This window comes from Chelonia mydas, chromosome 13, assembly GCF_015237465.2.
Source record: "Chelonia mydas isolate rCheMyd1 chromosome 13, rCheMyd1.pri.v2, whole genome shotgun sequence".
Taxonomy (NCBI): Eukaryota; Metazoa; Chordata; order Testudines; family Cheloniidae; genus Chelonia; species Chelonia mydas.
In genome coordinates, this window is record NC_051253.2 from 40317655 (window position 1) to 40339133 (window position 21479).

The 21479-nt window shown below is 53.9% G+C and overlaps 1 protein-coding gene, 1 pseudogene and 3 gene segments (V, D, J or C); 1 reads left to right on the forward strand and 4 right to left on the reverse strand.

The window, feature by feature from the left end:
- Nucleotides 1-21479, reverse strand: part of LOC102932895 — a 489191-nt gene that overhangs the window by 249936 nt on the left and 217776 nt on the right.
- Nucleotides 1-21479, reverse strand: part of LOC102940154 (immunoglobulin epsilon heavy chain-like) — a 1331510-nt gene that overhangs the window by 215761 nt on the left and 1094270 nt on the right. The gene's annotated exons all lie outside the window — the stretch shown is intronic.
- The window catches only part of LOC119563587, a 797667-nt gene that overhangs the window by 195729 nt on the left and 580459 nt on the right, over nt 1-21479 (reverse strand).
- Nucleotides 1-21479, reverse strand: part of LOC119567833 — a 275078-nt gene that overhangs the window by 29967 nt on the left and 223632 nt on the right. Inside the window, 4 exon segments of the C gene segment in view lie at nt 9331-9663; nt 9989-10315; nt 10503-10820; nt 11291-11587. Of these exon segments, the coding sequence occupies nt 9331-9663; nt 9989-10315; nt 10503-10820; nt 11291-11587 (1275 nt within the window).
- Nucleotides 13326-21392, forward strand: LOC119567835 (annotated as a pseudogene).

Sequence of the window (21479 nt, forward strand, 5' to 3'; positions counted from 1 at the left end):
GATAACTACTCTCTGGGAACGGTTTTCCAACCAGTTATACACCCACCTCATAGTAGTTCCATCTAGTCTGCATTTACCTAGTTTGTTTATGAGAAGGTCACACAAGACTGTATCAAAAGCCTTCCTAAAGTCAAGATATACCATGTCTATCGCTTCCGCCCTATCCACAAGGCTTGTTCCCCTGTCAAAAAAAGCTATCTGGTTGGTTTGACACGATTTGTTCTTGACAAATCCACGCTGTTACTTATCACCTTATTTTCTTCTACATGTTTGCAAATTGATTGCTTAATTATTTGCTCCATTATCTTTCCGGGTACAGAAGTTAAGCTGATTGGTCTGTAATTCCCCAGGTTGTCCTTATTTCCATTTTTATAGATGGGCACTAGATTTGCCCTTTTCCAGTCTTCTGCAATCTCCTCCAACTTCCATGACTTTTGAAAGATAATCGCTAATGGCTCCGATATCTCCTCAGTAGTTCCTCGAGTATTCTAGGATGTGTTTCATCCAGCCCTGGTGACTTGAAGACATCTAACATGACTAAGTAATTTTTAACTTGTTCTTTCCCTATTTTAGCCTCTGATCCTACCTCATTTTCACTGGCATTCACTACGTTAGACTTCCAATCGCCACCAACCTTGTTGGTGAAAACGGAAACACAGACGTCATTAAGCACCTCTGCCATTTCCGCATTGTCTGTTATTGCTTTCCTCCCCTCATTGCAATTTGCTGACCTTAGACGGGTGGGAGATACCACTCCCTCCACCTCCCTGGGTCACTTCCTACCGGGCTTCCTGAAGCTGCAGTCCATATCACGTTGGGGTCTGCGAGCTCCTCGGAGCAGGTAATTCCCTGGGACTGCGACTGCAGCTGGTCAGCTGAAGGCAACAGGTCCCTGGTCTGTGTCTCGAGATGTCCACCTTCCACAGGCAAGGGCTGTAATGGCTCCTGGGTTGGAGCCTCGACCAAGTGTCCTTCCTCCTTGGCGGTCAGTGCAGAGTGAGCTGGCTGCTCTTCTTCCTACCAGCACAGCATTTGGAGCTTGCTTAGCATGGTGTGAGGTGAAGGACTTCCTCCACCCCTAGGGTGTGATTAACCCTTTCCTGGCTGGTGCGGGTATGCACACCCTGCCACCGGCACAACATCTGGAAGGGCAGCATTGGAATGAACTGGCATTGGCTGGGAAGATGCCGCTGTTGGATGGGGGTGCATGGCCCCATTGAGCTATGCATTGGCAGGTCTCAGCCCAGCTCTGTTGCTGGCCTGGGGAGGGGAATCACATGCTCGGGGTGGCTGGGGTGTGTAAAGGAGCCAAAGGGCGTGAAATTTAATGGAAGTTGGGGCTGAAATCCCTGAGGCTGCTGTGAGAATTGCAGCCTGTGACGGGGGGTCTCCACCTGCAGCCTGCCCGGTCTCCCCTGGCAGGGACCCTCTGTCTCTGGCCCTGGACAGGGATCTCCTGCCAAGAGCACAGATCGGAGTTCCCCGCTGTGCCCGCTCAGCTCCCTGGGTTAACGAAGAGGCCTCTCTAACCGGCACGTGTGTCTCATCCCAGCTCCTCAGTGCCTCGTGGAGGACCAAGGCGTCTGTGTTGAAGGAGGAGAGGAGGAATCTGACGGTCTCTGGACACCTGTTGCCTTCATTGCTCTCTTCCTGCTCAGCCTGTTGTACAGCGCCGGCGTCACGCTGCTTAAGGTAAGAGCAACAGCGACCTTCATGGTCCCGCGTCACTGCTCAGAGCAACAACCCGTGCTCAGGAATCGATCCCACGCCATCAGCATGCAGCCAGCCGCCATCACCATCACCACCCATAGTCAGTGATTGTCAGAGGCCAGAGCCAAGGGCTAGAGCCACAGTCAGGAGTTGGAGCCCAGGGTTAGGTGCCTGGCTGGACCCAGACGGGAAGAAGGCAGGAGCCGGGCTGGACCCAGACGGAAAGAGGGGAGGAGCCGGGCTGGACCCAGACAGGAAGAAGGCAGGAGCCAGGCTGGACCCAGACGGGAAGAAGGCAGGAGCCGGGCTGGACCCAGATGGGAAGAAGGCAGGAGCCGGGCTGGAACAAGCAGTCACAGCTGCTATCGCAGCCCTGGGGAAATTCTTTGGGCAGCTGCTTAACTTCTGCTGGGCTCGTGAACCGGGCTGCTGACTCTGCCAAGCAATCAGGGCGGAGCCAATCAGGCAGCCGGCTCCAGGCCAGGTGCGCACGTCAGGTTGCCTGGGACTGGCTCTGCTGCCAGCCCTGATTCCTGACAGTGACCAACGATCAATGAGAGAGAATCAGGAACGGTTACTTATTAATAATCCACCACCCGTCATCACTAATTAACGAGCTGCCATCCAGGTTAATGCGGCAGTGATCAATACATGAGAATCAACAGTCTATTATCAATTCCAATCATTTATCACTGAGAAATCAATAATCACGGATTGGCTGTCCCTGGTCAGTACCTAGTGATCTGTACTTAATGCTGAATAGCCATTAATCTGCAATGAATTATCAATAATCAACACTCCCAGATCAGTAATTAATGTTAAAGAATCGAGGATCAAGCATCAATAAGCTGCTAATAATTATCAATTGATAAGAATCACTTGTCAAGAATCAGGCATTAATGATCAATGACCAAAACTGAATGATCCCTAATTTTTTTGAAGCAAGAGGAAGTGTTCCAAGAGCAAGGCTCCATGAGCGTCAATCAATAAGCACTCAGCCGTGATCGCTAAGGATCAGTCGTCGGGCCCAGAAGCACAAAGGGCCAGAGGTGCCCGTGAAGCCGGTTCTGTGCCGGGCCGCGGTGCAATGGGGCTGGTACGAGAAGCAGGGAGAATCGGCGGAGGCAGCTGCGGCTCCCCAGGGACTTGGTGTGCGGCACCCGCTGGGCAGTGGCCGTTCCCTGAGGCGGTTTGACAAGGCTGGTGTCTCTGTCTGGAAGATGAGCTCCAGCTCAAGCCAGACATCCTGGCAGGACGCAGGCGTGGCTGGGCGAGGCTAGATGGTGCCAAGGGTCCCTTCTGGCCTTGCTCTCCCAGCCGAGGATGCTGCCCGTGAGCGACACCGGCTGAACCCCTCTGCTCTCTGTGTCCCACAGGTGCGGTGAGTGCCCGGCTCCGGGCTCCTAGGAGGGGACAGCACTGCTTCGTCCTCTTCATTCCCTCCCTCCATCTTCAGCCCTGCCGGGCTCCGGCCCCCTCTCCGGACACCGGGAGGGACCATGTTCCACGGCAGCGCGGAGTGCGCGACAACGGCCGCTGAAGGGTCTGAGCTCCGCAGAACCCAGAGCAGGGAGGGCAGAGTCCTTCCCCGGACGTCCCCGTGGGGCAGCCCACGCTGGAGCTTGAGCTCAGCCCCGTGCCCTCAGTCCTCCACCCCCATCCCACGGCAGGGACTGGATTTCCTTGTGTGTCTGTGTGTGCAGGTCTGTAGTGTCCTGAGGCCTGGTCAACGTGGACTGTGGCGAGGGAGAAGAGTCTCATTTGCTCCATCGTTTAACTTGCAACTTAAACGGGAATTGTGTTTTTGATCCAAAATAAAAGGAGTTAAGAATTGGTAGCTGCATTTCAGGGTGGTGTGGGGGGATTTAACCAAGGAGAACGGTACCCACTGTATGTCCCAGTCCCCCAGTGTCTATGTACCCATCCGTCCATTCTCAGAGACGCACATATCTCTTTCTTTCTTTCTTTCTTTCTTGGCTGATCAGTGGTATTCTCTGCCCCAGAGATCTCCCCTTAGTGCCCCTCAGTCCCAGCTCTCTGGGTTCGTAGCTAGGCCCCCATCTCCTATTGCGGCCAGTGCAGCGGGCATCCGACATTTTATTCTCCATGCCCAGAGGCGCCCCCTACAGACACGACATGACCCTCTGGCGGCTGTCAGGGGTCCCTGAAAGTCGGGGATGGAGGTTATGAATGAGATGGAGCCTGATTTGTATATTTATTTATTTATTTATTGTCACTCAGTGCACACAACAAAAGTCACACACACACACACACCACACACACAAATCCCAACGAAGAGCTAAATATGCAACATACAGCACGACAGACACAACTCTGGCTATGGTCCTGTCCCAGGTCGGGGGGCTGGCTGGCGCAGGGGGTGGGGAAGGGGATATGGGGCCTTTCCGCTCTAGGGGGCGCTGGCTCTGATCCAGTCCCAGAGCAGGGGGCTGTTGGTCTCAGGAGGGTGGGAAGTGGGACTCGGGTTGTTTCCTCGCTAGGGGCACTGGTTCCCTGCATGGTACGAGTTGTCCGGTCTCAGCCCAGCTCCCAGCAGGACAGCATCCCCAGTGGCTGAGGGCGGATTAGGCCATGTGGGGTGAGCTCCTCGCTTCCCCCAGGGGGTCTCCCAGAGGCACAGCAGTGGTGGGGGGCAGCTGTGGGACTCAGGGTGGTGTCACCAATAGAGCCGGGAGTCCCGGCCCCTTGTCTCCGGGCGGACGGGGGCAGCGGCCCCTACACCACGCGCTGGACAACGTTCTTGTCTTCGGGGCCCCTCGCACGCCTCAGCTGCAGCACGGTGGAGAACAGCCACTTCACCTGCAGGGGGGAGAGAGAGCAGGGGTGAGAGGGGTCAGGGCTGGGGGAGCTGCTCGGTCTGTCTGTCTGTGTCATCCCTTCCTGCTTTTATGTCTGTGTCTCATTCACTCAGTCTCTGTCTTATTCACCTATTCTTCTTTCTCTTTCCTTCTTCTGTTCTTTCTTTCCCTTCCATGCTGCCCTCTACTGAGCTAAACTCGTTCATTCCTTCGTTCCTACGTTCGTTCTCTCTCACCTTGAACAGGGTCACGGTGGCGCTGTAGCAGACGCTCAAGAGGAAGAGGGTTATAAAGACTGAGAGGCTGGACCAGAGGCCATCAAGCTCTTCATCTCCGTCATCGCTGCAAAACTCACCCGACATGATCATCTCTGTTGGGGGGAGAGAAAGAGACATCAACCCCGACTCAGCCACTGTGACAGAGAGAGCTCGGACTGTGCATCCAACACCAACCCACCTATCCCCTTCTCATCCTTCCATCCCTCCACCATTCCCTCTCTAGACATATCCAGCCATCCTAAACCACACACCCCTCCACTCATCCATCTCTAGACCGACCCCGCCATCCATCCATCCATCCCTAGCGATGTCCTGCCCACCTATCTGTGTCGAGATACAACCATCCATCCATCCCTCCATACACTCCCACACAGCCCTCACCTGACCCATCCATGACCACACATCCCTCCACCCATCCATCTTTAGAAAGAACCATCCATCCATGACCACACACCCCTCCCCCATCCATCTCTAGATACAACCATCCATCCATCCCCACCCACCCCCTACCTATCCATCTCTAGATACAACTATCCGTCCATCTCTAGATGCAACCATCCATCCATGACCACACACCCCTCCACCCATCCATCTCCAGATACAACCATCTATCCATCTTTAGATGCAACCATCCATCCATGACCACACACCCCTCCACCCATCCATCTCTAGAAACAACCATCCATCCATCCATCCCCACCCACCCCTCCACCCATCCATCTCCAGATACAACCATCCAGCCATCCCCACCCCCCCCACCTATCCATCTCTAGATACAACCATCCATCCATCTCTAGATGCAACCATCCATCCATGACCACACACCCCTCCACCCATCCATCTCTAGAAACAACCATCCATCCATCCATCCCCACCCACCCCTCCACCCATCCATCTCCAGATACAACCATCCAGCCATCCCCACCCCCCCCACCTATCCATCTCTAGATACAACCATCCATCCATCTCTAGATGCAACCATCCATCCATGACCACACAACCCTCCACCCATCCATCTCTAGAAACAACCATCCATCCATCTTTAGATGCAACCATCCATCCATCGCCACACACCCCTCCACCCATCCATCCATAACCACACACGCCTCCACCCATCCATCCCTATACACAACTGTCCATTCATCCAACCATCCATTCCACACATCTTCACTCACTCTCTCCATTTGCACACGTTCTCCATCCCTCCATTCCCACAAGTGAGGTGGCTCAGGATCCCTTAGAGTGTGTGTGAGGTGGTGGGATGCAGCAGCAATGGGGGTGCCCCCTAAAGACCAGGATGGATGGATTTCATGTATGTTCCTCTATGACGCTGATCCCAATGTACCTAACACTCAGGAGTTGCTTCAGATGGAACACAGCCGCCTCTGGGGCTGTTTATTTAGGGCTCCCTTGGGTGGCACTGGGATGGTGGCATCTGGTGGCTGTTCATAGGGGGCTCTCTCGGCCGGCACAGAGATGTGGCCCCCTTTGGTGTGGGACACAGGGGCTGTTTAGATAGGGACCCCTTGTCCAAATGCCAAGCCGTAGCTGACATGGGGGCTGCGGAACAGTGTCGCTTTGAGGAACAGAGCCATGAGTAATTTAATGATGGGGAGGCTCAGGATCTCTCAGAGGAAAGATGGTGCCCCCTGCAGGATGGCGCCCCCTAGCACAGCAGTGGGGGCATTGAGGTCAGCTCTGACTGTGGGGGGAGAACCCTCCATACTGAGCCCACTGCCATGGTCCCTGCAGGTGTGCATGGCTTCTGGATGACGCAGGTCTCATTCCCTACGTAAGGGGGATCCAAGGATTTGGTTGGAGTTGGTAGCTGCTTCTTAGAGATGGGTGAGATATCCCCATATAAACTGACCCCCGCATACCCCACCCAAGAGTCAGACATGTCTCAGTGCTCGGTGAGGGGTCCGTGTACAAACAGCCCCCATGTTCCACCCCAGAGGGGAAGCAACTCAGCACGGGGTGAGGGATTCCTGTAACACCTGTCCCAGAGACGGCTGCATCTTAGAGCTGGCTGAGAGTGGAGGGAGACCAGGCTGTGTGGCTGCTTCTGGGTGCATGTTTGTGTCTCTCTGTGTTGTGCGTCTCTGTGTGTGTACAAACATCACCGCCCAGGCGGGAGGGTCTCTGGGTCATGCCATGTTACATGTGTGTCCATCTGTACCAGATTGAGCTCTCTCTCTCTCTCTCTCTCAGCAACCACTGCAGTCTCCTACTTTGTGTGCCCCTCCCTGCTAGCAACTGCACGGCCCCCAGGATAACAGCCCTAACACTGCTGCTGCTGGCTACGCACCCTTTAGCACCATGCGTGGAGCTCTGTGCTTGGCACTGGTGTGTTCGAGCCCTGCGCTCGCCCATCCAGCCCTGGGGCTGACACACACACACACACACACACACACACATGTGCGTGTATGTGTGTGGGTGCCCTGTTGGGGCTAGGTAGGAGACAGGGCTCATGTGTGGGGCCATAGAGGAGTCTGCATCCTCTGTCCCACCCCACTGCCTGGGCCCCCTATGTCACCAGAGCTAGTGAGACTTTAGCTGAGCCCTGCTGAGTGTCTGCTTCAGATAACAGCCCTACTACTGCTGCTGCTTTGCGAGCACTGGGTGCCAGGAGCTGATCCCTGGTGCGGGGTGTTTGCTGTATGTTGTTCTATCACCCCCTCCCCAGCTGCCACAGAGGGTCGGGGGTGGAGGGAGACCCCTTAGCCTCCTAGCCAGCAGGGGAGGTGTGTTTAGGGGTCAGGGAATTTGAATTGCCCTTCCTCCACTGATTCTGTCTGGAAACTCTCCCTGCTCCTCTCTGGGGTGGGATGGGATGTGGGGTAAATGCTGACCCTGACACAATGCCCCTCTGGGCATGCACAGGTTCTAGCCTAGAGGACCTTGCCTCAGTGGGATCCTAGGGATTGCTTAGCCATCCATCCATCCTTCTTCATCCATAACCATCATCTACCCATCCCTCCTGATCTGTACCATCCATCCATCCTTGCTCATCCCTAACCATCCATCCACCCTCATCTGTATCTTCCATCCACCCACACGGATCTGTACCCATCCATCCATTCTTGTTCCTAACCATCCAGCCATCCAATGTCCTGTCTGTCTGTCCATCCATCCTCATCCCTCACCATCCATCCATGCAACCCCATCCACTTATCTGTCTATCCCTTTCAGTATTCATCCACCCCTATCCCTCCATCACCATTGGTACCCATTGACACTAATCCATTCATTGCCATCCATCCTTTCCCAAATATATGTAGTCAGCCATTATCATATTTACCCATCCTTTCATCTCCATCTATCACTCACTCACTATGGGTAACAACCCATTCATCCATCCACCTGCCCATCCCCATCGGTACCAGTCCAGTGCCATATGTACCAATCCATTGACATTCATTTATACATCCATTCATCCCCATCTCCTCCTGTCCATCTATGACAGTCCATCTATTTATCCATCCATCAATCCTTCAGAAAGTGTACCCATCCAACATTCACCATCCATCCATCTATACCCCCATACGCACCCCTCTCTCCATCCGTCCACCCATCTGCGGATCCCCATACATTTTTTCTATCCCTCGGCACCTGTTTATCCATTGGCATCCACCCTCTTTGAGCCATCCAACCATCATTCCCTGAGTGCAGTGCAGTCTAGTTGCAGGCACACTGGGTGGGACATTCAGGACACCTGGATTCTGTTTCTAGCTCTGTCATTGACATGCTCGGTGATTTTGGGCAGGTCCCTTCCACTCTTGGTGCCTCTGTTTCTCCTCCTCCTCTTTCTGTATTTAGGTTGTGAGAAGGACTGTTTCCCACTGTATGTGCTGTGCCCATCCCAACAGGGTTCTGGTCTCAGTTGGGGGTATAGGAGTTAATTTAATCCAAATAATGATCTTTCTATTTCTCTCCTCCTCCTTGGGATATCTCTTGGTGATATCTCCTGCCCCCTGAAGTATGTATCCATCTAATCATCTCTTTGAACACCTGGCCTTCCAACTGAGATTGGCTTGAATGTGTCTGCTCCTCCGCAGTATGTACGTGCGTATATGTGTAACTGTGCATCTACCCCCCCTCTCCATCACTGTTTCCATGCTGTGTCTGTACTCATGCATGCATTCATCCTTCCTTACATGGCATGGACCCACATATCTAGCTATCCTTCCTTCCATGGCATCTACTCATCTTTCCTTTCATGGAATCTACCCATGTATCTATGTATCCATCCATGGTGTATATGTATGCACCCATACAGGATCTGGGTATTAGCACCCCCAGCCTTATAGCATCTGGGTTTCTCCCAGCCTGCAACTTGGGACCTTGTCCACCTTGGGCGACCTGCAGATTTCACCCAGTGACACCACAACAAAGAGACCTGGGGGTGAGCTCAGACTCATTCCATTTATTCACTTGTCATCACTGATGGCACAGAGATTATTTACAGGAAGCTGTACTGGACAATGCTACCAGTGGGGCTGGGAGGAGATGTCTTCATTTACCAGAGACTTTGCTGACGCTGCGTTGGGTGAACTTCATCTGCAGGGCTTCGTGGATGACCGTGCAGGTGTAGGTGTCCCCGCTGTTCCAGCTGTCCTTGCTGACTTTCAGCTTGCTGTAGAGGAAGAAGTTCGAGTCGCCATCTTTTTCCTTCATGGGCGGAGTGGTGATGTTGTCAGTCTCATTTTTACCTTCATGGTTCTTCATCCACTGCACCGAGATGTCCTCGGGGAAGAAGCCCCGCACCAGGCAGGTGAGGCTGACGGAGTCTCCTTTGCTCCTTAGCTCCTCGTTGTGGGGGCGCAGGAGGTAGACACCCGGGGTGGAGTGCTTGCCTTCGGTGGATGGGGATGGAGGACACAGATGAGCCAAGCACATTACTCATCTGGGGCACATGGGGATAAGGATGGTGTGTGTGTGTGTGTGTGTGTGTGTAGGATGGTAGGAACATCCCCTCTCTCCTTCAGGATGGAGGGGCTGGGGACTGGGAGCTGGTATCTCTGGAGCACAATTTGAGGGTGTGGATTTGGGGATGGAAAGGGACTCAGGGGCCAGGATCTCAGGTTGTTGGGGGTTGGGGCTTCCTCTTAAGGAGCATCCCCCCTGCTGGGGGTGAGGATAGGGGAGTCTTTCCCCTTAGGGACCCTGAGCTCCTCTTACCTGGCTTCTTGGAGATGGATTTGATGAGGGGCGAGGGTAGGTCTGAGTGCTCCACTCTGCAGGTGAAGGTCTCTCCATCCTCCCAGTCAAGGGTGAAGATGGACTTGGAGCTGGAGGCGGTGAAGGTGCCGTTGAAGTGCGCATCGATGTCCGGTTCATCAGGGCTAATGGACTCTGGCTTCTCCCGGGACCAGACCACCCGGAGGCCGGAGTCGCTCGGCAGGTTGACCACCAGGCAGGTGAGCATGGGTCTCTGGGTCACGTACAGGGCGGTGGGGGATGGGGGCACCAGGAAGACTTGGATGTCGCTGGCAGATGTAGTTTCTTCTGGGGATGGGAGAGCCTGGGTCAGCCACTACGCTGGGTCTCCCCTGCCCAAGCCCATCCCGGTCTCCTCTCACGCCCTGTCCCCTAAAAAGCCCATCCCAGTCTCCCCCCACCACTCCTCTCCCACCTCGAGCCCAGCCCGGTGTCCCCTCCCCTTCCTAGGCAGCCTGGCCCCGCTCAGTGTCACCTCTGCACTTGTGGGCGTGGTCCTCCTTTTTGCTCCCGGTTCCCGGGTGGTACACCTGGCAGGTGTACGTCTTGCCCTCCAGCCACTTGTCCTGGGAGACACTGGCATTGCTGCGGGTCGTGAAGGTGTGGCCGTCGGTGTCCTTCTTGGCAGAATCAGTGTCACCAGAAAGTTGCCCGGGCTTGCCGTCCACCAGCCATTCCACCGTCAAATTCTTGGGGTAGAAGCCGGAGATGAAGCACACCAGCTGGATGGCACCTGGCTTGCTGGTGCAGGAGGAGTGGAGGACGTGCACCTCGGGTTCAGTGGGGATGGGCTCTGGGAGAAGGGTGGCAGGGGTTAGTTGTTGTACAGACCCCTCCTGGGCCCCCCTCACTCCCTGCAGCACAGTGCCCCCTACTGAGCCCCAGCACCCTGTTGTCCACAGCATGGCACCCTTTACTGAGCCCCCCACTCCCTGCAGCACTGGGCTGCCTACTGAGCCCTCTGCCCCTTTCCCTGCATTGCAGCACCCATCGCTTCTCTTTGCATCGTCTTTCTTCTCGTCCCTCCACCCTTTGGTGCGTGGTCTCTCTCTTTCCATACCCAACACTATCTAGCTGTGCCCATTCACTCCCATCTCTCTGTGGTGTCTCTCTCTCCATCTCTCCTCCCACAGTGGTGACTCGCTCAGCTCACAGCACTGGCAGGCTCCCATCCTCTCTCCCTGCCACAGTCACCAGATCAGGGACCTGAGAGAGCCCCAACCCCTGCCCTTCCCCCCCCGGGCTGCGTCGCGCTGTCCCTACTTGCGATTTCCTTGGAGATGCTGGAGCTGGTGGGCTGGTGTTGTACTTTGCAGCTATAGGTGTTAGACTTCCAGCTGCTGGACGGGACGGTGACCTGGCTGCTGAGCGTGTAGAGGCCGCTGGAAGGCTGCAGCAGGGAGGGATAGGTCTTCACCCCAGAGGAGTTGACGTTTGGGCTCCACGTCACGGTGACTGGCTCGGGGAAGTATCCTTTGGCCAGGCAGCCGAAGGTGACCTGGGGGGTGTCGTTGCGGGTGCAGGAGGTCAGGGGGAAGACAGATGGGGCCGTGGGGCTGACTGCAAAGGGAGAGAGAGCGAGGCCATGAGACTCAGCCCCTACCCCGCTCCATGCAGCACGGGGGCCCTAGCGTGGCACTGGGCCCAGCACTCAATGCCGGGGGAGAGCATCCCCTAACGGAGCCCCACTCTGCTCCATTCAGCACAGCAGACTGCTTGTGGTGAGACTGTTGCAAGGTCTTGTTAATGTCTTTGTTTAAGTGTGTGCCTGAGATTGGAACCCCCCATCTTCCTGGTTGAGTCACAGAGTGACCAGGAGCAGGGCCCCCAATTTAACTTGTGCTGCACAGACCCTGTTGTACTAGTGATTTTAGCTTGGGTAAATGTTATATTCTCATTAGGTTCCTAGGCGGTAACATCTTTGGCCCCTACTGGCTCGTAAGCATTTCTATGGCTCAAACGCACATTGTTAGATATCCCCAATGAGTTCCCAGGACATTGCAGGAAAGACTGGGGCTGTTCAAGTCAACCCAGGACATATGGGCCTTTTGGGTTAGAGTTAGGGTTATCATTATACATAGGGGAGGAGGATTAAGGGTTAGTGTTAGGGTTATGTGCTGGGGTTAAGGGCTAGAGGTTGCTGGGGTAGAATTAAGGGTGATGGTTTAATGGTTTGGGTCAAATACCTTTCCACTCTCAAGTTCAATATTTGATGTGTTATGATTGGATTTCTAGCCAATTTTGTAGTCATTCAACCACCAGATTCCTACCGGGTCTGATGCCATTTCTCAGAGGGAGTTAGTGAAACTCTTGGTTCCTAACCTGAGGGACTAATTTGCAAGTTCTGATAGTTCTTGTTTTAGGATGCTTGATACTAGACTGGAGACATCAAAGCTCTGGTGCTTAGAGGGTCAAGGTGGGGAGGTTAGGGTTAGAGCTGGGGTTATGGTTAGGGGTATAATTGGTCGTTAGTACTTGTATCACAGTGGTCTAGAAAACCCAATCTAGGATCAGGGACCCATTGCACCGGGAGCTTTACAGAGAAATAAGAATGAGGACTCTACTGATCCCAGGACCATTGCAGCCTAAGCGATCTAAAGTCAGGGTTGGGGGGATAAGGTTGGGACGTTAGGGTTAGGGGTTGGGTTTGACGAGAGGGTCAGAGTTGAGGGTCAGAGTTAGGGAGTAGGGGCTAGAGAGCTGGGGTTCAGGATGAGGATAGGACTATAGGGAAAGGGCGAGGATTAAGGTGTTGGGGTTAAGGAGTTGGTGCATCGGTCCACTGGGGTTAGGGTCCTGGTTAGGGAGTTAGGACAGAGTTGGGTGTCTAAGTAGTTGGGTTTAAGGTTTGGTTTAGGGTCAGAGTTCTGGGGTTAGAGTAAAAAACCTTCCCTCCCCCAAACTCAGTAGTCGACTGGTTTTCATGCCCCCTCGCTCATGACCTTTCTAGCCAGATTCCCACTCAAGAAACTCATATTCTAACCAATTTGGATGAAGATTTTGCTGGACACTTTCCTAAACTCTACAGGAGAAATCTCCCAAGAATTCCAGCAGCCTCACTTTCTAGAAGCCCAAACTTGAGGCGCCTTGGGGAGCAGTTACCAGGGTCTGTGTCTCCAGTGGGCTTTAGCCGGAGACCTCAGAGCTCGTCCCCCTTGGAAAGGAAGCCCAACGCGTCTCCAGCTGAGTGCGCCGCAAAAACGGAGCCAGCTCAACTCAGAGGCCAAATTAGGAACCTGAACTCTGAGCAGTTGCCCGAAGAGGGGCTGCCAGTTACGTCCAGCCCCAGGCAGCCAAGCTGACATCTAGCTGTGCTGGAACTCCCCACGCTCGGCTCTCAGCATGGAGCATGAGCACAGAGCTGGTGGAGGGAGGCTGGGACGGCTCAGAGAGACATGTTCCCACGCTCGGTGAGTTGAGGGTTTTACCTCTGACAAGGGACATGCTAAAGGGAAATTTATGCCTCAGTTTAGAAAGTTTTTGGTTGCAGATCTTTGCGACTGGGCTAAAGAGAGGAGACAACAAAAGCCCCTTAGAAACAATTCAGCTGTTCCCCCAAACCTCTAGTTTCAGCCCCCCAACCCGGAGCACCCCATGTGTGCTTATGTCCCTGAGTCCTGACCCCCAGCCTCCTGCTAGCCCAGCCCTGCCCCCCACAACTCTGCCAGTGCCTCTCACTCCTGACCTGCAGCCCCTGCTAGCCCAGCCCTGGGCTCCCCCCAGCCCTGTCTGTGCCCCTCACTCCCATCCCACAGCCGCCTGCTATCGCAGCCCTGGCTCCCCCCAGCTCTGCTGGTGCCCCTAACTCCCAACCCGCAGCATCTGCTAGACCAGCCCTGGCCTCCCCCCAATTCTTCCGGTGCCCCTCACTCCTGACCTGCAGCCCCGGCTAGCCCAGCTCTGGGCTCCCTCTACAGCTCTGCTGGTTCCCCTCACTCCTGACCTGCAGCCCCCTGTTATCCCAGCCCTGGGCTGCCCCCAGCTCTGCTGGTACCCCTCACTTTTTACCCACAGCCCATGCTACTCCAGCCCTGGGTTCCCCACAGCTCTGCCAGTGCCCCTCATTCCTGACCTGTAGCCCCTGCTATCCCAGCCCTGCCGCCCCTGGCCTTGCCTGTGCCCCTCACTCCCGACCCACAGCCCCTGCCAGCACAGCCCTGGGCTCCCCCACAGCCCTGCCGGTGCCCCTCACTCCTGATGTGCAGCCCCTGCTAGCCCAGCTCTGGACCTCTTTCAAAGCTGTTATCCCAGCTTATAGCTAGAGTGTGAGATAAGCACCTCTGTTCCCCTGTCTCTGTGGGGGGCGGGGGGCACAGCGCTGCCTATGTTACCCATCCCGACCTCCCCAGCATATCCAGGCTCTGCAGGGGAGCCATGTTCTGCACCCTGCCCTGGTTTTGGGTCCACACAGGGGGATGTACCCCACTGCCCTTCATAGGTGAGAACAGAGCACAACACTCCTGGCTCCCAGTCCCCCTGCTCTAAGTCACTAGACCCCACAGCCCTCCCAGAGCTGAGGAGAGAACCCAGGAGTCCTGGCTCCCAGCCCCCCACTCTAATCTGCTCCCCTCCCAGAACTGAGGAGAGAACCCAGGAGTCCTGGCTTCCAGCCCCCACTGCTCTACCCACTTGTCCCAGCTCCCCTCCCAGAGCTGGGGATAGAACCCAGGAGTCCTGGCTTCCAGCACCACTCCCATTCTAACCACCAGACCCCACTGCCCTCCCAGAGTTGGGGAGAGAACCCAGGAGTCCTGCTCCCCTCTCTACAAAGTTTTCTTCCCTAATGGTGCTCATTCTGATTAAAACACCCCCTGTCCTCACCCCAATAGCAGCCGCTTTCCTCTAATTTACTCACCAAATTATCAGCCATGGTGGGTTGCAGCCCGGCCCTGGAGACTGGAGGGTTCTGTCCATGTGTCCCACTGTGGTCTGTGTCATTTGGATTGTTCATCTGAGGTTTCTTTGCCTGTCGGACATCCCCTCTTCTTCCCCCACAATGGTCATCAAAGATAATTATAGGTTGTTATCTATCAGTGACGCCCACTCAGGAGCTTTTAGTGTTGAAGCTGGTGAGAAGGTGTGAAAATTGGATTGAATGGGGCGAGTGCTGGCGTGAAAAAACAGCTTTCACTTGTCTCAACTTCCCCTTTTTGGCCCATATTGGTTGTTTGTTGGTTTTCACCAGAGATTCAGTCATGAAGCATGCAGAGCGCAGAAAAGATTGAAGTCTCTGGTGTGTGTGTGTGGGGGGTGTCTTTTAGAGAACCTGCCATGGGGGGCGTGTGTGTGAAAAAACAGACTTTACTGCTGTCCTGGAGCTGGGGATAGAACCCAGGAGTTCTGGCTCCCAGCCCCCCCATTCTAAGCCACAAGACCCCATTCCTCTCGTAGGTCTGGGGATAGACTGATCCTGGAAGGGAAGGATAGTGAGATAATAGGTATTCAAATGTTTCCTTGCAGTGCATCTCTCTGTATGCATCACAAGCTCTTCAAGGAGTGAGTGATCTAGTGGGTTTGTGTGTGTATGGGGGTTGGGAGCCAGGACTCCTGGGTTCTCTCTAGGACTCTGGGAAGGAGTGGGGTCTGGTGGAATAGAGAGGTGAGCAGGCTCACAGCCAGGGCTCCTGGCTCTGTAGAGCCCCCTATGAGGTTGGAGTCCCACCATTCTTTGGGTTTAGGATTCTCAGTTCTTGCCGTCCTGACTTGCCTTTCTCTCTGACAGAGCTCCCACAACCCCCCTCTGTGTTCCCTTTGTTCCCCTGTTGTGACGACATTGCTGGGAGCTCCACTTGTGAGGTGACTGTAGCCTGCCTCGTGACTGGCTATTTCCCGGAGCCCGTGGACATCAAGTGGAATTCTGGCACGGTGACCAATGGGATCAAGACCTTCCCAGCCGCGGCACAGAGCAGTGGCAGGGCCTTCACCCTCGTCAGCCAGCTCACCGTCCCTGCCTGGGACCTGGTGAACAACACCTACCAGTGCAGTGTGGAGCACACTCCCTCCCATAAAAAGATAGATGTGGAGATCACGAATGGTGAGCTACATTGGGATGCCAGAGAATGAAGAAAAGACTGAGGCAGAAGTGTGCAATAAAGTGTCAGAGGGAGTGGGGCAATAGAATGACAGCGTCCATGGGAGGGAGGATAGAGAAGAAAAGGGATGGATGTATGGATGGACAGTGAAGAGGGAAAGATGTAGGGAGTGAAAGAGAGAGGGATGGATGGTATGGAGAGTGGGCTAGGTGGGTGGACTGATGGAGATACAGAAGTATGGATGGATACATGGAGGGACGGCTGGAGCAATGACTTAGACAGAGTGATAGATCGATGAAATGGTGCAGAGGGAAGGAAGGAGGGAAAGGTAAAACTTTCCTCTCTCAGTTGTCATTCAGGACTTGAGCACATTGTCCTCAGAGCTGTACAAATGCAATTGATTCATGCCTCTGACCTGGTATCCATTTTCTGTCTTTGCTCCCAGTATGTGAGGCTCTCATTCATCCTGAGGTTCGCCTCCTAGGCCCCTCCTGTGAGCGCAACTCTTTGGAGAAGCAGCTGGAGGTGGTTTGCCTCCTCCTGAGATTCAGCCCCGGTGCAGCCAAAGTGGAATGGCTGGTGAATGGTGAGAAGGGGAACCTTCCCACCACGGACTTCTCCATTTGGAAGGGCACAGAAGGCTTCTATATGGGCCAGAGCTGAGTGAACGTCACCAAGGAGAGCTGGGAGAAGGAGGACGTCTACACCTGTAAAGTTACCCTCCCAGCGAGGGGAACGGAGCACTTCATGCACAACACCAGCAAGTGCTTGGGTGAGGGGCTATGGCCATGCACGGTGGGGTGGGATGAAGGGTTACTCAGAAACCCGCCTCGCCTAAGGGTAGGTGGGACTGTGCCCAGATCCCAGGGTGATGGGTGACATAGAAATACAATAGTGAGATGGATACTGGGAGTGGGTGGGGAGAGGGATGGGTGGATGCAGTGATAGATATGGTGGCTGGATGGATAGAGAGATAGATACTGTGGCTAGAAGGATGAATGACTGGAAGGAAAGATGGATATGATGGTTGGATAGAAAGATAGGTCTGATGGATGGATGGAGTGAGAAAGGGGATGTATATATGTGAATAATTATTAATAAATAGATGGAGCCATAGATGTTGCACAGGAAAGTGTAGATGGAGAGGCAGAAAGGGATTGTTAGATAGCTAGAAAGAGGCTTTTTTTCCAATAGTTTCTCTCTTCCTTCCTTCTAACATCCCATGAAATTGAGGGATCACAAAATTAGGGGAATGACAGTATCTCTCTAATCTTCTGTAACGCCCATCACTGTAGTATCCTTCATGGCCCAGGGAATTCATGGAGTCTTCTGCTCTTCTTTCCCTATTGAGATGAGTCCTTTGTATTTCCTCAGCCTGTCTCAGTAACTCAGTGGCTCCATCTGTCTATGTCACCGAGCCGTCCTACGATGACCTGATTGGGGAGACAGCCTGTGTGACGTGCTTGGTGCTGGGCTATATCTTGGTAGATGTTCAGGTGGCTTGGGAAGTGGATGGGAAAGCCAGCTCTGAGGTGGAGACAGGAGCCCAGGAACAAGCCAATGGGACTCAGAGCATCACCAGCACCCACAAAATAACCTTGGAGCAATGGAAGAGCAGGACCAACTTCACTTGCAAAGTGAAACTTCCTTGTTTTGGAGAAGTCACCCAGGATATGCCACTCATGGACACGAGTGAGTATGTCTGTGTTTAAGTCCTGACTCCCTTTGCAAACTCAGCCAAAATCACTTTACTCTTGCTCTGTGCCTGGGCCTGCAAAGTGGGGATAAGGCTCCTTGGTTTCTTTCAGCCAGTGTCTGTTTCTGGAACGGAGCTCTCTTTCCCGTCCGTACATCACCTAGCGGGAGGGGGTTGCAGTCTCGGTTTGGGCCAGTAGACCCCACCACAATAATAGTAATGGTGAATGTTTTCAGACCAGCTTTGGCCATGGAAAATGAAGCCCTTGCAATTCACTAGAATCCATTAGGGTGGTGAGGAAATAGAGGAGGATCTGGTGGATATTTCCTGGGTCTTTCAAAGTGACGATTCAGCCAGAGCCTTCACAAGAGGTGATGAGGGACAGAAGATATAAAGTAGGGTTAAGATGGTCCATAAAAGTTAGATTCATTGAGTCTGAGGCCAGAAGGATCATTAGGTCATCTAGTCCGACCTCATGTTTCCCTGGCCAGAGTATTTCACCTATTTACCCCTTTATCAAGTCCAGTAACATGTCTTTGACTAAAGCTTCATCTAGAGACACATCCCGTTTTGATTGGAACCCCTCAAGGGATGGAGAATTCACCACTTCCCTTGATAGTTTGTTCTGATGGTTTTCTTCCAGTATTGTTGCCTTACAACGAATTTGAATGTGACTGGTTTCAATTTCTGGCCATTGGTTCCTGTTCTGCCTTTTCTGCTAGATTAAAGAACTTTTTAGTACCCGACATTTTCTCTCTGGGAAGGTATTCATACACTAATCAAGTCACTTCTTCAGTTCATTGAGGCTCTTCTTTGAGCCCTTTTCAATTTTTCAAACCACAAAGTTGTGAAATGGGTGGAAAGAAATCTAGAGATTTTAATAAATGTTGGGTTGCTTTTATTTGCTTTCTGGTTGGTGAGCTGGGAAGCTAAAGGGAGTGGGTGGGGATCATGTTTTCAAACTTTTCTTTGCAGTCAGTGGGGACAGACCCTTCCTTTTTTGATTAAATGAAAGCTGAGATTCCCTGGCCATCGCATGAGCTGTGGATTTAAGGAAAAACAGCAAATACCATAATAAATATGGCCAAGGTTGGTCACCCCTCACATGTTCGACTGAGGGACTCAGTGGAGACATATTCCATCTCCGGGAGAGAAATTAGCTTCATATCACATCTCTGTCCCTTCCAGCCTACCCTGCCCATGAGTCTACTGTCTCAGCCACTGTCTCCTGCCCGGACCCAGAGGAAACTCCAGGGAAGAGAGATTCCCACACGTTCCTCTGCGACGTCACTGGATTCTTCCCAGCAGACATCAGTTTCCGCTGGGAGCACAACGGCTCCATAGTTCCTGCCTCCCAGTACAGCAGTGGCCCCATCGTCAGATCTGGCCAGGCCTACTCCACTCAGAGCATCTTGAGAGTCCCCATGCCCAAGGGGGAAGGAGAAGCGGGGCCCCAGTATTTCTGCCTGGTGTGGCACATGACGCTGAATGAAACCTTGAAGGTCAAGGTGAAGCCAGGGAATTGTGAGTTGAAGCTTCCAAAGGGTGATGAGAGGGTTGTTCATCCCAATACGGTCAAGGCCCCCATTACCTCCAGGGGCTAGTGAGGCAGCTAGCACCAGTTCAGGCTTCAATGCTGGGGTTTCCAAAGGGATTCACGCTCTCAACTCCCACATCGGCTTGCAGTGAGAGTTGTGGTCTCAAGTCCTGAGGGACCTTGGGAGACCAGCAGCCAGAATATCACTGGGGTAAAATATAAACAGCACCTTCTGCCTGTGTAGTGGGGAGGGGTTTTGGGGATGCAAGTTGTATCCTGAGCTCTGGATGTGGGATCTAGTACTTCCAGCAGGGGGCCGAGAGCCAGGACTCCTGGGTTCTATCCCCAGCTCTGGGAGGGGAGTAGTGTCTAGTGATTACAGCGTGGGGGAAAGGAGTCAGGAATTACCATGGGCAGGTCATTTCTCCTCTCTGTGTCCCAGTTGCCATCTCTGTCATCTTCATTGAGCTCATGAATTTCAGGCTGGAAGGACCCTGAGTTGAGCAAACATGGCAGGTCTGTCCCCTGCCATGTTTTCCACAATGGGGCTTTCTCCCATCGGAGCCAGAGACCTTCAGATCTGCTCATGGGACCCAGAGACCCAAATAATAATAATGGGACCCAGGAATCCCAATCCCTGGGTGTGTTGGAAAACCTCAGCCGTTGTTCCCGACACCACATGAGATGAGGGTCCTTCCCCTTCCATCAGGAAACCCAGTGCCCTATTTCCCACCCCAATGACCCTTGGCCCCTTCCCAAAACAGCCCCTGGGCTTTGCACCCCTGAGACAGAGGCACTTAGTTATCAGCTGGTGCCTCTTGAGTATTCACTCATCTCAGGCCTCAACGCTGCCTCCTGCCCCCAACCAGGTGGCGGAAACTGTAATCAACATCCTCTGGAGGTCTTTCTCCTTCCCCCTTCCCTGGAGGATCTCTACATAGGGCAGAACGCCACCATCAGTTGTTTGGTGAGCAGCATGGAGACCCCCGGAAGCCTGGAGGTCTCCTGGAACCGGGGGTAGCGGGGGCCCATTGGCCGTGGTCTCCAGGGAGCCGGTGCTGCAGGAAAATGGCACCTACAGTGCAACCAGCATCCTGCGGGTGTGCATGGAGGAGTGGCAGGCAGAGGAGGAGTTCACCTGCACAGTGAAGCACCAAGACATCCCATCAGCCATTGTCAAGACCATCCACAAGATTCATGGTAAGAACCCTCCTTTCCCCCGTAGGGGGTGCTAGCTCCAATCTGGCTGGCTCAGGGTGTGGGGAATGGGACACAGGTCCTTTTGTCTCTAGGGGGTGCTAGCTCTGATCTGGCGTCAGGTCAGTGAGACTAGGCATTACACATTTGTGGGTGGGATGAAATGTGCAAATTTATGAGACAGAAGGGGACGGAGAGTCAGGACTCCTGGTTTCTTTTTCCAGCTCTGGGAGCAGAGTGAGGGGTGGGGTCCAGTGGGTTGTAGCAGGGGGGTTGTGTGGGGGATGGCAGCCAGGACTCCTGGTTCTCATCCCTCACCATTAACCCTTTGGTGTTTCCTTGTTGCAGTGGTCTCTCCCATAACCCTTCTGTCTACATCTTCCCTCCTCACGCTGAGGAGCTGGCGCTCCGGGAATTGGCCACCATCACCTGCCTGGCCTCCGGCTTCCGGCCCAGAGACATCTTGGTGACATGGACCCAGCAGGACCGGCCCGTGCCCCAGGAGGCCTACACCAACATCGGTCCCGTCCGGGAGGCCGGGAAGGAGGAGCGCTACTTCATCTACAGCAAGCTCAATGTCTTGGCATCTGAATGGGGATGGGGGGACACGTACGCCTGCATGGTGGGGCACGAGGGTCTGCCCATGACCTTCGTCCAGCGGAGCGTGGACAAAGCCTCCGGTAAACCCAGCGCTGTCAATGTCTCTGTGATCTTGTCCGATACCGACGTCACCTGCTACTGAGGAGCAGAGCCGTGTGGGCTCCTCATGGCGTATCTGAGATGGCCAGGGAACCTCGTGGGGTCTGGGATTCCTCTTAGCCTGTGTGTAAAGCTGTGGGAGCTCTGGTGTACAGAGCGTGGCTGTGTGTGGAATATGCCCAAATAAAAATGCAGCATGCCAGAGTTTGTGTTCAATGGGATATCTTCTTCTAGCAGGGGCCATCTCGATGTCTTATCCACCAGCCCAGCCTCCCTCCTACATCATCTATA